At 39.5% G+C, this 17051-nt stretch overlaps 1 protein-coding gene across 12 annotated transcripts in view; it reads right to left on the bottom strand.

The window, feature by feature from the left end:
* Window positions 1-17051, bottom strand: part of BRSK2 (BR serine/threonine kinase 2) — a 467655-nt gene that overhangs the window by 61167 nt on the left and 389437 nt on the right. For 5 of the 12 annotated variants that reach the window (XM_060687737.2, XM_034416848.3, XM_087880353.1 and 2 more), the window contains one exon: window positions 6919-6942. The exons of the other annotated variants lie outside the window; for them this stretch is intronic. In XM_060687737.2, coding sequence (XP_060543720.1) covers window positions 6919-6942 — 24 coding nt within the window. The remainder of the gene's footprint in view (window positions 1-6918; window positions 6943-17051) is intronic. 12 annotated transcript variants of the gene reach the window in all.

A 17051-nucleotide genomic window follows, 5' to 3' on the forward strand; every position in this document is an offset into this window, starting at 1 on the left:
TCAACCAAAGACTTATATTTATGTAGCTGCCTCTTCTGCATATGAAATTATTATAGAAACTGCTTATTTCCTACAACTTGGGACTCAAAACTGGGGGAAAATTACTCTCATAGGAACTATGCCTCTAAATCAAAATCCTTCTCTTCCGTAAAATGATCTTGCAGGGAAAAGGAAATCACCATATAGCAGCCAATTGTTCGAACAATTGTCTTTGTAACTTAAAGGACAAATGCAAGGGGTTGTATGCAGTGGTGGGTTCCAACCGGTGTTACCACCGTTTCTCTTCGTGCATGCGCTTTGTGCACGATCGCCACACACGCAAGCGCATTAGGTTTCTGCCCAGCTGAGGTGCAGCAATCCACTCTGCCGCGCCTATCAGCTGGGCTAAAAAACGAGAAATAAAGGTAAGTATAACACGGGGGTGGGCGGGCCCAGCTCCCAGTCAAAGAGAACCGGTTCGGTGATGTCACATCACCACCACTACTGGCTCATCCGAACCAGCCCGAACCGGGAGCAACCCACCACTGGTTGTATGTGTGTGTTTGGGCCTCTCTCTGAGTGTAAAGTGATTTTATATGGGAGAAGGGAAGATTAGCACTTATCAATGTAGTGCTTTTAATTGCAATCCTTCTCTTCCCCAAGGCATCAATTATTCTATAAACAGCCTGCAATGGTATGAAAGGAAGGTTGTTTTAACATCTCATGAAACTTACAGAAAAGCTTATATTAGCTGCTCATTGAGATGAATGCTTTCAGGGGAACTTTAGGTTTGTCATGTGGACTGAATGAGGAAGAGCCTACAGAGGTATCAGGCCTAATTTCAAGGTGAATAATGTAATCATAAGAAATTTCTTGTAAGGGAGAAATTTTGACCAGAAGATCAGTGTATCCAAGAATACCACATTCTCTCCCATGTATATAAGCCTGGGAAATTGTGTGGGGAGGCAATATGAAATAGTGCTATGTACACATGTCAAAAAATAATGGTTAAAATGATAAAAGAGATAGGGATAGAGAAAGTTTGGAACAGACAGTCAATAAAATTATCAGGGATGTGAAGAGGAAAGATGAAAAAAAGAAAAAGGCAAAATGTTTCTAAGTCTTCTAACATCTTCCAACTCTGAGAATCCAAATACATCATGATAAGAAAGAAAGAGAATGCAGGAGGAAAACACCTCCCCCCCACCTGTCTGTGTTTGTCTTTTTGTGTATGTGTCTGTGTGTCTGTATGAGAGAGAGATTTGCAAGGTGGTCTTTTTTCTTTTGGGGGTGGGGGGCTTACAAAATGAAACACTCATCTTAAAGAACCCACAAAACGGTTCAGCCAAAATTTACAGTTTGAAGTTATGGAGAAATTATGGAATGTAGGTGGTGGTATTTATCAGGCCCAATATTGGCTGCTCATTCTTGCTGAATAAATAAAGGGTTGTGTCAATTAATCTGTATTTAGCTACGTATGAATGGTACATCAAATCTTAATTGACTCAAAGCTTATTTATAAAATAACCTCTGAACTGATCCAGGAATAAAATTTCAGTTCAGTACCTGAAAACAAATAGCTATAATGAAGAAAATATGGATTTTGCTCTTCACTCAATGAAGAGTAAAATCTATATTTTCTTCATGTATATTTTCTTCTATGTACCGCATAGCTGTAATGGAGAAAATATAGATTTTGCTTTTCATCTAGTGCTATCTAACAATGACATTTATAATATCAAATGGAATATGACTCTCTGCTTGTTCTTTTCCCATCAGACAGAATTAAGACCAGTTTAAATAAAACTGGGGTGAGACCTTTCTCATGAAAGTGGCCTAAAGCAACATTAGGATGAAAGAATACCAATGCTGTGGATTGACAGAAATCCTGCTTTTTCAACAACTCTACACGGTAAGCTATTACCATGCTCAGTAATCACACTGGGTGAACAAAAGGAAGAAATAAGGCAGCAATCTAGTCTGAGAAAAGGGCCTTTCATCTACGCCAGACGGATACAAGTATGGAAAAAAGAAATGGCCGTTTTCATGTAACCTTTCTAATCTCTGTGGCCTTTAGGTTCACCACAAGATCAGTCTTTCTCAAATGATTTTGATCATGCACATTTCTTATAATTAATAGACACATTTAATCTCTCTGGACAAAAACAAAAACATTTGTCATTTTACTCCTTTTACACCTTTTGCAAATCCTTTGGAGTCGCTCTTTAAGAAATGAATGAAACACCCCTACAAACAGGATCCACCAAATAAATTTCATCTTTTCCAAGGCTCCATTTTATTTGCACAGGTGTGTTCATGCCCAAAAGATGTTTCTTCAGTTGGGGTTATACACAGCACCTTGATGCTTCGAGCATCATATTCAGAATGTTAATTATTACTGTCCAAAAAAGCCCTCCAAATGATTCACAGGTATAACCCGTATTATTTCTTCTAATGCACTCTGGCGAACCGTGCAGTGTGATATAAATATTTTATTAGTACAAGTTTATGACAGAACTCCACTATTGATGAATGTTATAATTAAAGCAACTCCTCTAAGGAGAGGTTTGTTAGAAATTAGAATAATGTATATACTGTATAAATTGTTGAATTCATTTGTCTGCCTCATCCATTTTGCAAAGCTCACCTGTTCACAATAAAATTATCAGAGAAATCTCCTGAAGCTGAAGCTTTCCTCACACCCTTCCGACTTGTAAAGCCTAAAAGCTTAGTATGAGGTAGCAAAGTATCAGAATCTCAGTCTTTCCAAACACGATTTCTCCAGATTAATTGCACGAAGTTTGCTTGTAATTGTTACTTTATCCTTTGAGAAATTTTAAATCAAGAACTAATAATAAAAACAGGTAAATATTTATGTAATAAATAAGGCATTTCAGTGTTTTTTTAAAATTCAGAAACAATGTGGGAAGATGTATCTTTCTGCCTTATTTATAAAAAAATCAGGCTAGCATATTTTTGTTTCTACAGTTAGTCCACAACTTAGACCACAATTGACCCCAAAATTTCCATTGCTAAGCAAGACAGGTATTAAGTAAGTTGTTTTACTTACCATTTTATGGTAAGGCCATTTTATGACCTTTTTTTTTTTGCAACAGCTGTGAAGCGAATGACTCCAGTTCTTAAGTGAATCAGGCAGGTGTTAAGCAAACCTGGCTTCTCCCTTTGACTTTCCTTGTAGGAAGCCATCTGGGAAGGTTACAAATGGTGATCACATGACTCTGGAACAGTGCAACTGTCATAAATCCATGACAGTTGCCAAGCAACAGGATTCTGATCACATGACCATAGTCTGCAATGGTCGTATGTGTGTAAACTCTTCATGCCACTTTTTTCACTGCCATTGTAACTTTGAATGGTCACTAAATATACAGTTGTAAGTCTAGGACTACCTGTATAGCACTTTACCTCACCAATAAAAAAATATTATAATTTATGCAATTCATAATTTTTTTTAAAAAAAAAATGCCATTGCTTTTTTTTGTGTTTCTATGCTAGAAAAAATTAACATTTTTTAAATTTTACTTCTGTCATATAGTATTAAAAACAAAAATGCTAGAGCAAATGATAGTCATTGCATTCTAACAGCTTAAAGAAACAGATAAAATCTGTGCTGACCTGTAAGCATTGCCATCCCTTCTACCTGCAAATAATTTCCAATGCACATTAAAACCATCCCATTTTTTGCACTTTGCCCTCCTCCTCATCTCCAGAGCCAAAGTGATCTGCACACTTGCAGAAGGCGCTTTCAGGCAATTGTTGCTCAGCTTCAGCCAGTTAACAGTTGAACAAAGATGATATGTCAAGCAAGCTGCCCTCACTCTCCTCCTATAGCTTGCCAACAGCTGAGTTTATTGTTCCCCAAAAAAGTTCTAGAACCCCATCAATAAAAAAAAACAATGGTTCCCCTTCTTTCACAGAGAAGAAAAATTTCTAGCTGAAACTGCTGCTGCCGCTACCACTACCACCACCACAGTTCATGAATTTATTCACATTTTGAGGTGTTGTGTGAATAGTGCCCATAGAGGAGGAACTGGTATGATGGACTACAATAAAGTAGCAGTTTCCTAGGAAAGAGACAGGGGGAAGGAGAGATAAGGCAGCCCAACCCAGAGATCGACAGCAGACAGAGGAAAAGAGTAAGAATAGCCATCTCCCAGGATATATCCATTAGGGTGAGATATATCCTGGGAGATATAGTAAGGGTTTAGTCAGGCAAGATTCTGTCTTGTGTATAAGCAAATAAAGAACTGAAATCTGCATGAATCGTTCTGCATCATTCTTGGGCTTAGCCTGACAGGTGTGGACTTTGGGTGCTTTTCATGCCCATTTCAGTAAAGGCTGAAAAGATGAAATCAGATGAGGATAGGATTCTCTCCATCTTATCACAGAATCCCAATTTCTTACATATTTGCCACAGGTATCAGAAGTTTCAGGATAAACAAATATAAAGCATTTGTCTGATAAGAGGCAGCTCAGTCCGCAAGTGGGAGGAAAATATAGGACGCATTTCAGAAGGGACGATTCCTAATTTTCCAGAAACTAAAGAGAGGCTATGAGAAATGTTTTCATCTTGCAAGATTCTGTGTAATGTAACCTTACAATAAAAATAGTGCTGATGCTCTTGGTTGTACTTCCTATCTGGACAACCTCAAAGGACTAACAATCACTCACTGGAAAATAAATTCACTTGGCCATTAAACACAAACAACAGTGTAAGACTACACAAGGGTGGAACTGATTTTGTAGAGGAACAAAGCTGTATCTGGAGGTGCCCAGTAATAACCCCTGCTTAGGCAGGACTTAAACTTTAAAGATGGGAAGGAGCTGCATCTATGTTGGTACTAAATCTCCCAGTTGGTGTCGACTATTCCAATACTACTGCTTCTCACTCTCAATTTATACTTGCCTCATAACCTTAATCCAGATAATGCAGATGAACAAGTGATGGAGGGTCAGCAAAAATAAAGTTTAGGGAAAGAGAAGAAGTGTGAAGGAAGAAAAGATCAAAAGCAAAGGAGATACTGCTGACTAGTATGACTATGGCAATTTATGACTGACGGCTGCTGCTAAGATTTCCCCACTCCAATATTCAACTTGAGCATTGCCTTCTATTGAGTTTAACTGAGGCAGGTTCAGGACATATAAACACTTCCAAAGTTGAGTTCACTGAATAAGTGAACAGAGAAAGGAAACTGGAATTTGGTTGGGGAAGTCATCACAGAGAAGCTTGTAAACTCCCCTCCCACTATCACTTTCGTAATGTTTGAGAAGCCAATAGTAGAGCGAACAATTCAGGTGCTTTGTAAGGGTGCTTCATATGGATGTGTATGAAATTCCATGGGAAGTGAGAAGTTTTTATTTCTTTCTTCTTTGTTCATCTGAGAACCATGGGAAGAGCTGCTGTTGGGACCTATAGAAGGTATGTCATAGTTGTTTCCTTTGGCAAAACACCAAGTCTTATATATGCTGACCCTCCTGAAAGAGAAGATGTGAGTGCTGGAGCTAGAAGTAAACCTGTTCATCTCTCACTCCCTATTTATCAGGGGGAATGGACTGAATACAAGAAACATTTGGAGAGGGACTATATGGTATATCAAGAAGTCTTCCAGAAGACGAGAAGAGGGGAAAGATGGAGGAGACAGAGAAATGAAGGAACATGATTAAAAAGGACCAAATCTGTCAAGAAGAGCTTTTACTTTGGAGCTTCAAGAATAGATTCCAGAATTATTCTTTTGCAAAAAAATATGCAAAAAAAGCAAATGCAAACCTAAATTGCATCATCAGAAATGTAATCTCAAGGTCAAGAAATCTCATAGTTGCTCTCTATTCTGCATTAGTCATATTACAATTAGAACATTGCATCTAGTTCTGGACAGTGCATTTTAGATATACACTGACCAATGAGGCCATGCTCTGATCAATTAAAGCAAAGCAAAGCAATCAAAAATAAGGGATATGAAAGAAAAAAAACCCTATGATTAACTGTTATATTTAGCTAGAGAAGATGTGATAATTCTCCAACCATCTAAAGGGCTATCATGTAGAAAGCAGTGCTGTTCCAGAAAATAAGAATCAGTGGATTTAATTACATGGAAACAGGTTTTAATTGGACCTCAGAAAGAATTTTTAAGGGTAGGAGCTGTTCAACAATGAAACACACTGTACTATGAGGTGATGAGATCACAATCACTGGAAATATATGAAGACAGGCTGATAATCATTTGTTGGGGATGATACAGTAGTATATTCCTTTAGCAAATATACAAAGAGTTGGACAAGATGACCTTCAAGATTATTTCTAACTCTTACTTATATGATTTCATGAGAAGGGACTATATTGTTCTGCTAAATAAGATGACTTATAAATAATACTTTTCTGCTCTTTCCAGACTTCAGGTGCCTTCCTCCAATTAGTGCTAGCTTTCAAAAATTTGTACAAGCTCTGGTACCACAGTAGTAGTAGTGCAGTAATGCAGGCGAACTCTGCCCACAGCCTGGAGTTCAATCCTGACTGCTTCAAGGTTGGCTCAGCCTTCCATCCTTCCGAGGTTGGTGACGTGAGAACCCAAACTGTTGGGGGCAATATGCAAATAATGCGTACATTCTAAACTACCCAAAGAGTGCTATAAAGCATCATGGGGAGATATATAAGCCTAAATGCTTTTGCTATTACAAGACTTCACATTTAATTTTCTCTTATTCCACAATCAATAAGATAAATACAACGTCAAGGAAGGAAGTACACACTCCTGTGGGCACGCCCTCCCCCTTCCATCAAAGCATTGTACTAAAATATTTCTTCCTGAAATATTTTTGATTGCACAATAATGAATGTTTACACTGGGATCATTGCAAGAAATCTTTCCCCCCAAATGAGAAAAGATTCTACAACAGGTATAATTGAAAACTGGAGCTTACCCCAAGGTGTCAGCACTCGTCATCCTTGGCAGAAGGAAATAAAAGGAGAAGAAGAAAAAAGAAAGGGAAATGGAAACAGGTGGAGAAAAGAGTATGAAAAGCAGAGTGAAATACTGTTTGGAGTATTGTTCATGGTCATAATTTCTTTGCCATAAGCATCTCTTGCTGATGAATGTGTGATTGGGGAATTCTTATGGGAAGGGAGAGTTTTATAATACACAAAATTCCCATGCTGCTTGTAATTTTTGAAATCGGGGCAAGTAGAGTTAGTGTAAAATAAATAAATAAATATAGCTTGTATGCTCTAAGCTGGAGAGCTGAAAGTTCATTTTGGATTGATTGCTTTTTTGAAAGCATATTGTTTGTTTACATGTAGCAAGTTCTACTGTATTTATCAAACACAGATGAGGATCTCCCCACAATTTGCTCTTCAATTTTTTTTTTCTACCCTAGAAAGATCGGTTTTGGAAATCTCTTTTTCCAATCTGTATGCCTGTAACTGATGTAATATTAAATGTGTTGATCATTATGACAAACACACCTGAATGACAATGCATGCCCAGTAAACAAAGTTATAACAGAGGATGCAGCATGGGAAGTTTCTTTATGAATACAAGATGTGCAGTGTAGCATGACTCTCCATATCTCATTTGATACTCGTCTAATAATTCCAAACATATTATATCTTAAATTCCTAATACAGCTCTTACTTTTTCCTGACTTGTGGGCTAGAGTCCAATAGTTTCATTAAAATAAAGTCACGGATTATAAAAATTACTTTCTCTGTTGGAATGCTACATGAAGATAATAAACTATATGTTGAAATAAATGTGGTAAGAGGAGCATTGGCACTGATTATAATTTGAACAACTTATATTTCTGCCCATTTCTTTATTTTACTACTACTCAAGTTGGAAATAATAGCAGAAGCAGAAATGGTTGTCTTCGGTATGAACTAATCCTGCTTGGATATTAAGTGTTTATCCCTATATTGTAATTTCACTGCACTTTTCTCATTTAAATGTTTTAATATTAGATTATCAGTTTACTTTCAGCTAGGATAACTAACCATTTTCTCCTTGTGTACCCCACCCACCATCTAACAAAATTTCTATAGAGGATGATTCAAATACCAGGCATAAAGACACACACTTTTTGCACATTTATTGTAACATATAATACATTGATTCTACCTGTACAAAATGGAAAGTGTAAAGAAATCCTGAAATTTAATTCACAAATGAGAAACAGAACATAAAATAGGGGTGATTGCTCTAGGTCAGAGGTGTCAAACTCAAGGCCCAGGGGCCGGATCTGGCCCGCGGGGTGCTTAGATCTGACCTGTGGGGCTGCCCTGGAAATAGTGAAGGACCCACCCGTGGTGCCTCTGCCAGTGAAAACGGAGCCCCGTTTTCGCTGGCAGAGGGTTGCAGGAGGCCATTGCAGTTGAAAATGGAGCTTGGAAGCCTGTTTTCACTGGCAGAGGGCTACCACAGGTGCCCCCAACACATGTGATGTTGAGCTGGTCATGCCCACCCTGGCCACACCTCCCACGGCCCCCCAAGGTCAAACACAACCCTGAGGTGGCCCTCAATGAAATCGAGTTTGACACTCTTGCTCTAAGGCATGTGTGTCAAACTCTCTGCATCACATTGCCATCAAGTGACGTATCGTGATGTTTGTTCCCTTTGCGGAGCATGGCCTGCACGTGACGCATCTGGCCTACAGGCCGCCAGTTTGACACCAGTGTTCGAGGGCATCCCAGCTCTTCCTTTCTGGTCCTTTAGGAGGCTGTAACCTGATATGGGCTTTCATTCTTTTTTATCCTTACAAGAGCTATATACAAGAGATGGTAAGATAAGACATTGAGCCAAACTGAGCACTTTGAGATAAAAGTAACTTCTTGTAGGTTTAAGAAATTACATTCCTTAAGTATTTCTGATACAGATCTCTTCCCCCATTTATTTTCTTAGTTTGAAATAAATTTAGTTTTAACAGTTGTTATTTATTTACTTATATAAATGAGTCAATTCTTTATACTGGGGAAAATATTTGTGTGTAATACTGATATGATCCTAGGAGAATTAGATACAAAGTTAAAACTGACAATGCACACAGGGAAGAATACGAAAATGAAGAATACATAGAAACACACACATTTTTGTATTTTCCCCTAGGCAGGGTATGAGAGCATCAGTTTGATATTGCAGGAAGCCAGATGGGTAACTATGGGCCAGTTTTTTTCTTTCAAGGAAGCAGGTAATAGTGAACCATTTCTAAAAATCTCACCAAGAAAACGGCTGAGACTTATCCAGGTAGATACCACGAGTCAACACTGATCTAAACACACACACACACACACACTCACATACACATATATGCATATATACATACATACACACACATATGTCATACAAACATGATATTCTGTTGCATGTATTCACAGCAAGACATTTATCAGAAAATGATGTTAAATGTAGATACTACCAGTGATAATCTGAGATGTTATTACATCACATATTAAAACATAAAATGGAGAATGACTTTTTAGCTTAGATGATAGGTCTCTAGATATTTCTCAAAGAATTATCAAGGATTTTTGCAAGTACTATCACTATCAGATCTTTGCAATATGGGAATCTCAATAGGTTTATATGAATTGGGTAAATTGTGTAAATTTTATACAACTGGTATGTTTGTTTTGTTGTTTTGTTTGTTTAATTAAATAAGTAAACAAATTACATGAAACTTGTGAACGTCTTACGTGTGCATTTGACATTATATAGGGACTAACATGAGATTATGATATATAGGAGAGAAATATAATTATAATCATATCTCTATTTTATGGATAAATGTCAACTGGAAATGTAGATTTTTGGTTGGTGTCAGGGGTGCAGAGACTGAGAATCCACACTGATATGAAGCTTCAAAAACCTTGAATGCAGATTCTTAGAACAGCTCAGTTTGGACATCTGATTTTTGTAATTTTATTGTGACAGAACCTATAGAGAGTAATATTAACTGCATCAGTGATCTGCAAAGGCAAACATTATACTTTTTTGATCATGGGGCTATTGAAATCTAGAGCTGCAATTTAACAGCAAGTGCAGCCCTTCAGGCCAATCTAACTCACTCATATTGGTCAGATATAAGCAGGAACCAAGCCAGCCAATTACTAATTCAGATTATCTATCTAACACACTTTAAAGTCTCTCTTTTGCCCGCTTTAATATATTGCCTGCCATAATACTATCCCTTTGGTAGAACGAATGTGCTCCTGTGATTTGAAGGAACATGTTCTTTAAGGTCTTTTCTATAGGAACCTGTGATGACTCCATATAAGAGTAATTTCATTTGTTCTGGGGATGATTTTATTAACTTAATTCCATCCATCCATCCATCCATCCATCCATCCATCCATCCATCTATCCATCCATCCATCCATCCATCCATCCATCTATCCATCCATTAATACCACTCAACTCTAAATGACTCTGGAGCTTTAACCTCTTCAGAGCAGTTGCAAAATTTCTTACAGACACCAGTACTTTATGTGGGAAAATATTGTCATAATATTAGCGTTTTAATTTTTTTATGCTGTTTTATATCTTTTTATCAAATGTCACAGACCACAATAAAGTACACCTGCATAACTGGATTTAATTTAAATTTCAATTAGATGTCCTTTCTCTCCCCCCCCCCTTTGCCTTGTATGATTATTTCTCAGTCTTGCCTGCTATTAGTGACCATTTCCCTGGCATACAATCCTTGGCATATTCCTAGCATATGGTCAAGTGTGGTCCATGAAGGGCACAAATTCTTTTTGTGAAAAATATTATTATTCAGAATACATTAATCATGAGTTTTATTTCATGATAGTAAATTAGATAAATAGCACCAAATTGCATAACTATCAGTTCATATCACTTTCCTAAACTGAGTTAAGAACTGTCCACTTTTACTGGCATTGTGATCCCCTCATTCCTCTCTAAGCTTTTATTTATTTATTTATTTATTTATTAATCATATTTCTATGCCGCCCACTCTCCGAGGACTCTGGGCGGCTTACAACAATCGACAGTATACTAAATAGCATATTACCCCCAACAATCTGGCTCCTCATTTTACCCACCTCGGAAGGATGGAAGGCTGAGTCAACCTTGAGCCGGTGAGATTTGATCTGCTGAAGTAGCTGCAGTACAGCACTCTAACCACTGCGTCACCTTGGCTCTTGAATATATATGATTTAATAATTTTGAAGCAGCTTACCCCACACGTTGTCTCTGGTTTAAGAGCCACATGCACTAATGGAATATTTTCCTAGAACTGGAGTTTCTGAAAATAGTTACCTTGACTTTATGCAATTTGATATTGTAATAAAGCATAATCCTTGAATTTGATACATGCTGAAGCATCTATCAATGTTAGAAATACGATCCATAGGCCCCAGGTATTATTATTACTATTGATTTTATGTTTTCCAGCACATGATGAGATCATATTATACTCAAAAACCATGGCCTGCACAACAGGTGGCTTTGCTTGTATGTGCAAATAAACAATAAGATTAGATATAGTGATACACCATTAAGAGAAATCACTGCCCTGGAAATATGCGGGCATGATTTAGAGGTAAAAACATATTCTGGAGTGTGCACTTCTAGTTCCATATTCATTTGAATATACAGTGAGTATATTTTGCATGGGTACCATATTTAAAATAATGTCTTACTCACCAATCAAATAGATGAAAGGCTCCAATGTTATATATTCTACTCTCCTGAAAACCTGCAGATATTTATTTGAGGTGGGACTAATCTTTTTTAAATGCCATACTTCAGCTTATTAACTCATACTTATTTGACTATTACTGCCAATGGTCATATAACACTTCATTTCACATTTTTAACCCAAAGTGCATTTTTAACCCAAAGTGTATCATTTCAAGTTTTAAGTATTTTGCTACAAAGCTACTTACTTTTGGAGTATAAAAAGAGCTACATTGGCTATCATAGTATTGAAGCATTAACAACTAATGTTCTAAGTAAATTATTATATTCTCTAGAAATTCATTTACACCGATGACCATATGTCTCCACATATGCAGACATAAGCAATGCAGGGAAAGTAAATAAAAATATACAGATAGTTAACATGGACATACAAATGCTTAAAAGAATCTTAATGAGTTTTCCAGAAAGAGAAAGTCAGGAAGTGCTTTAACAATGCGAATGGACATCAAATTGACAATGAGGGATAGAAAGAAGCAAAATGAGTTTTATTTAAATAAAAATAATTCCCCAAAACAAAAACCTAGCAGCGCAGATATGTGCATTTCCTAAAGAATTAAAGCATGTGAACTACTGAGCCGCAGCAACCCAGATATAGAAGAAGCACTAAAAGATCCAGAAGGAAGGAAGGAAACATAAAATTGAGAGAGAGAAAAAAATGCAAAATGAAGAGAAAAATAACGCAAGGTTAAGAGGGAGAAACAAAAAAGAGAATAACACTGAAAAGAATGCAACAATGAGAGTAAAAGAAAAAAAATACAAAAATGAGAGAAGAAATAGGAAAAAGAGGGCAGAAAGAAAAGTGGCCTCAGCTATCAAAACAATTGTGTGCATCTAGGAAGTCAGGATTCTTAAAGATGCAGTATTCCTCTTAAAAATGAACCAAAAGGGAGAGAAAAATTAAGACACTGAGCAGGTACCATTTCAGGGTTCTGATTCAGTAGATAATATTTCAGTTGGGGTTTCTTTCTTACAATTAGCCCTGCAATTCTTTAGCTTACTTTTCTGTGGTTGTTCCCTTAACAACTCTTTCATCAAGGTACACAAAACCAAACACATTTTTTTAAAAAAATGCTTGCTTTGTTCTTATGATTTTCATTAGGTTCCAGCACCTTATTGATCTGATCAGGGCTCGGAAGCTAACTGGTTGGTTAGTACTTGGGTAGAAGACTAATGGAAATCCCAAAATTTCAATCCAGCCAGGGAAATTGAAAAACAAGATTATAGCAAACCACTTCTACTTCTGTACCCAAGAAAACTGTGTCTATGTGTCTACAAAGTCTCCAGAATTCAAGATAAACTTGAAGATCATCAATCCTTTTCCATATTTCTATATTTAAAAAGGATGCTTACTTTTTAGCTTTTTCTTTTCACGTGTTATTGAGAAAACTATGTAGTCTATTTTAAAATATATTACCAATCCTTATAAAGTAGGCCCTCTCTCCACTATTTGAGAGCCAGTGCTCACAAGAAATTGTCCTGGAAGCTTATCAGTGCTTTGGATAACAAAGAGACATTGATAAGGACCCATTTTAGGGTAGTGGCAAATGTGCTAATGTTGGAGCCTTTCTGAGAAAAAGGCTATTTGTGAAAAGGGTTTTTGCTGGTTACTACAACAAAGGATTTTTCAGCAAGAGGAAGGGGGGGGAATAACTACAAGGGTGGTGGGTTAGCACTGTGATCTGTCTGGCAAGAACTCTGAGCATATAGTTAGGCTTTCAAAATCCTATTGTACTACAGTCACTGTGGGCTGAAATTTGCATCAAGTATCTGGCTCTTGCAACAATGCTTAGGAATTCTCTGATGAATATCACATCAAACAGCAGCTCATTATTTCTCCCCAGCTTATGAACGGTTTATGAGATCTTGGCAACAACCCTCCTTTCCTCATAAAACAGAGTGCCTTGCTTGTTGCCAGACCATCCCATCTGCTGAGAGGCAAAATTCCTCTCTCCACTTCTTTAAAAATAGGAAGCTGTTATAACTTTCAGAAAGTTAATGGAATGATCTTACAAAGCATTTCAGGGTGAATTTAAAGTGAACTAGGATTTGCACAAGTTCACTTCAGGGGACTATTTTCAATATTAGATTTAGTACAGCATTGTGACAAAAAGCCTCCAAATCTTGCCCCTACAATATACTCAAATCATCATTTCCAATCTCAATATAAAATAAAAATGCTAATATAATTCTCAGGTCAGCTGTAAACATTACCAAAAAAAAAGACACCATGAGGTGATTTAAACATTTTAAAGAAGTCTACAATACTTGTTAGTGATGGTATTCCTGCTGTTCCTTTTTCCTCTACATTGCATATTGGCTGCATTAGCCTATGACTATGATGGAAATATTTTCTCTTTCTCCCTGTGTAGATAAATTGATGCTGCACAGAGTAAACTTAAGAGTTTCTAGGTCAGAAGCTTTATTTATTTATTTATTTATTTGTTTGTTTAAATTTCTATACCGCCCTTCTCCAATGTAGGACTCAGGGCGGTGAACAGCCAAAGTAAAAACAAGACATACATACAAACATACAAAGTCTAAAAACTGTTTAAAATAATTAAATAATTTTGGCCGTGATTAAAACATTCCAATTTAAAATCCATTTAAAATTTGACTCAAGCCAGCCCAGCTAGTTGGAATAAATGGGTTTTCAGGGCCCGACGAAAAATCCGGAGGTCTGTTATTGTACGTAGCTCTGGGGGGGAGGTTGTTCCAGAGGGCGGGCGCCGCCACAGAGAAGGCTCTCCCCCTGGGGGTCGCCAGCCGACATTGTCTGGCGGACGGCACCCTGAGGAGGCCCACTCTGTGGGAGCGTACTGGCCGGTGGGAGGCTATTGGTGGCAGAAGGCGGTCTCGTAAGTACCCCGGCCCTAAGCCATGGAGCGCTTTAAAGGTGGTCACCAACACCTTGAAGCGCACCCGGAAGACCACCGGGAGCCAGTGCAGCTCGCGCAGGAGAGGTGTCACGTGGGAGCGCCTCGTCGCCCCCAAAATCCCCCGCGCGGCCGCATTCTGGACCAGCTGGAGCCTCCGGGTGCACCCCAGGGGGAGCCCCATGTAGAGAGCATTGCAGTAGTCCAGGCGGGAAGTGACGAGTGCCTGAGTGACTGTGCGTAGGGAGTCCCGATCTAGAAAGGGGCGCAACTGGCGTATCAGGCGAACCTGATAAAAAGCCCCCCTGGCCACGGCCGCCAAATGATCTTCTAACGACAGCCGTGCGTCCAGGAGGACGCCCAAGTTACGAGCCCTCTCCGTGGGGGCGAGTGATTCGCCTCCAATAGCCAGCGATGGCGTCAGCTGGCTATATCGGGACGCCGGAAGCCACAGCCACTCGGTCTTGGAGGGGTTGAGTTGGAGCCTGTTTCTCCCCATCCAGGCCCGCACGGCCTCCAGGCACTGGGACATCACTTTAAGGGCATCATTGGGGTGGCTTGGGGTGGAGATGTACAGCTGGGTGTCATCAGCGTACTGATGGAACTCCACCCCGAAGCCACGGATGATCTCACCCAGCGGCTTTACATAAATGTTGAACAGAAGGGGCGAGAGGACCGACCCTTGTGGCACCCCACAAGCAAGGTGCCTCGGGGTCGACCGCTGCCCCCCTGTCAACACAGATTGCGACCGGTCAGAGAGGTAGGAGGAGAACCACCGCAAAACGGTGCCTCCCACCCCCAACCCCGCCAACCGGTGCAACATGATACCATGGTCGATGGTATCAAAAGCCGCTGAGAGGTCTAACAGGACCAGGATAGAGGAGCAACCCCTATCCCGGGCCCTCCAGAGATCATCCACCAATGCGACCAATGCCGTTTCCGTGCTGTGCCCAGGCCGGAAGCCGGACTGGAGCGGGTCTAGATAGACAGCTTCATCCAGGTACCGGGGAAGCTGTTGCGCCACCACACTCTCAACAACCTTCGCAATGAAGCGAAGGTTGGAGACTGGACGATAGTTAGCCAAAACAGCCGGATCCAGAGAAGGCTTCTTGAGGAGGGGCCTCACCACCGCTTCTTTCAAAGCGGCCGGCAGGACCCCCTCACTCAAAGAAGCGTTAACAATCTTCTGGAGCCAGCCTCGTGTCACCTCCCGGGAAGCCAGTACCAACCAGGAGGGACACGGGTCCAATAAACATGTGGTCGCGTTCAGCCGTCCCAGGACCCTGTCCATGTCCTCGGGAGCCACAGGATCAAACTCCCCCCAGATAACACTCTCAAGACCTGCCTCAGTCATCCCGTCTGGACATACCCAGTCAGAGGCCAGCCCTTCCCGAATCTGAGCGATTTTGTCATACAGATACTGCACAAAATCCTCAGCTCGACCCTGCAAGGGGTCATCCCGCACTTCCAGATGGAGGAGGGAGCGGGTCACCCTAAACAGGGCGGCCGGGCGATTATCTGATGACGCGATAAGAGCGGCAAAATAGCTAGTTTTCGCCGCTTTTATCGCCACTAGGTAGGTCTTAATATGAGACCTCACCAGTGTTCGGTCAGGTTCGGAGCGGCTGGTCCTCCAACTACTCTCCAGGCGTCTTTTCCGGCGCTTCATCTCCCTAAGCTCCTCGGAGAACCAAGGAGCTAGGTGAGTTCGGTGCCGGGTCAGAGGCCGCAAAGGCACGACTCGGTCCAAGGCCCCGGCAGCCGCACTATCCCTTTAATTGCAATACAGCTTTAATTGCAATACAGGACTGAACACAGTATCACTCCTGAAGCAGCTTATGACTATGTAGTTTTAAAACATTTCTTGGTTTAAAAAAATAGAAGTGCAATATACATACTTTGTTTGTTTGATTTCAACTGTATGTTCTATATTCAAAGGGCAGACTTGAAAGAACATAGGCTGACTTAGAACTTTCTCAGACTATAGAGAAAGCTGTTGAGATGATTGGTTAAACTCAGAGCATGATTTTATGGGCATGTTAATTGGATCCCCTATCTGGCTAAATGTATGCATAGTTTTTAAAATATTAATGCTGGAAGAGTTCCTTACCATAATTGAAAGACCCTAAAAATATCAACAATTTTAAAAATTACAATGAAATCTTCAGCAGCCGAGAGAGGAAAAAAAATGGGTTGCTACAAGATGTCATATATTTGCTGAAATCCTTCCTGTTAATATATTATTAAGTCTGTTTTCCAATTAAGAATCTCTGCCTCTTTGAAACAGCAAAATGTGGAGTGACCCCAGACTAAAGCTGTCTATGAAAGAAAAGAACCAATTAACCATCATTATCTGACAGAAAGCTTGATCTTCAAAGTTCAAAGCTTATTCTTAAACATCAAGGAGATAAGCTAACATATTCTCTGTATCCCAGACATAAGAGTCAAATGAAACTTATTTGAG

This window comes from Pantherophis guttatus, chromosome 1, assembly GCF_059756535.1.
Source record: "Pantherophis guttatus breed Tessera chromosome 1, ASM5975653v1, whole genome shotgun sequence".
NCBI lineage: Eukaryota > Metazoa > Chordata > Lepidosauria > Squamata > Colubridae > Pantherophis > Pantherophis guttatus.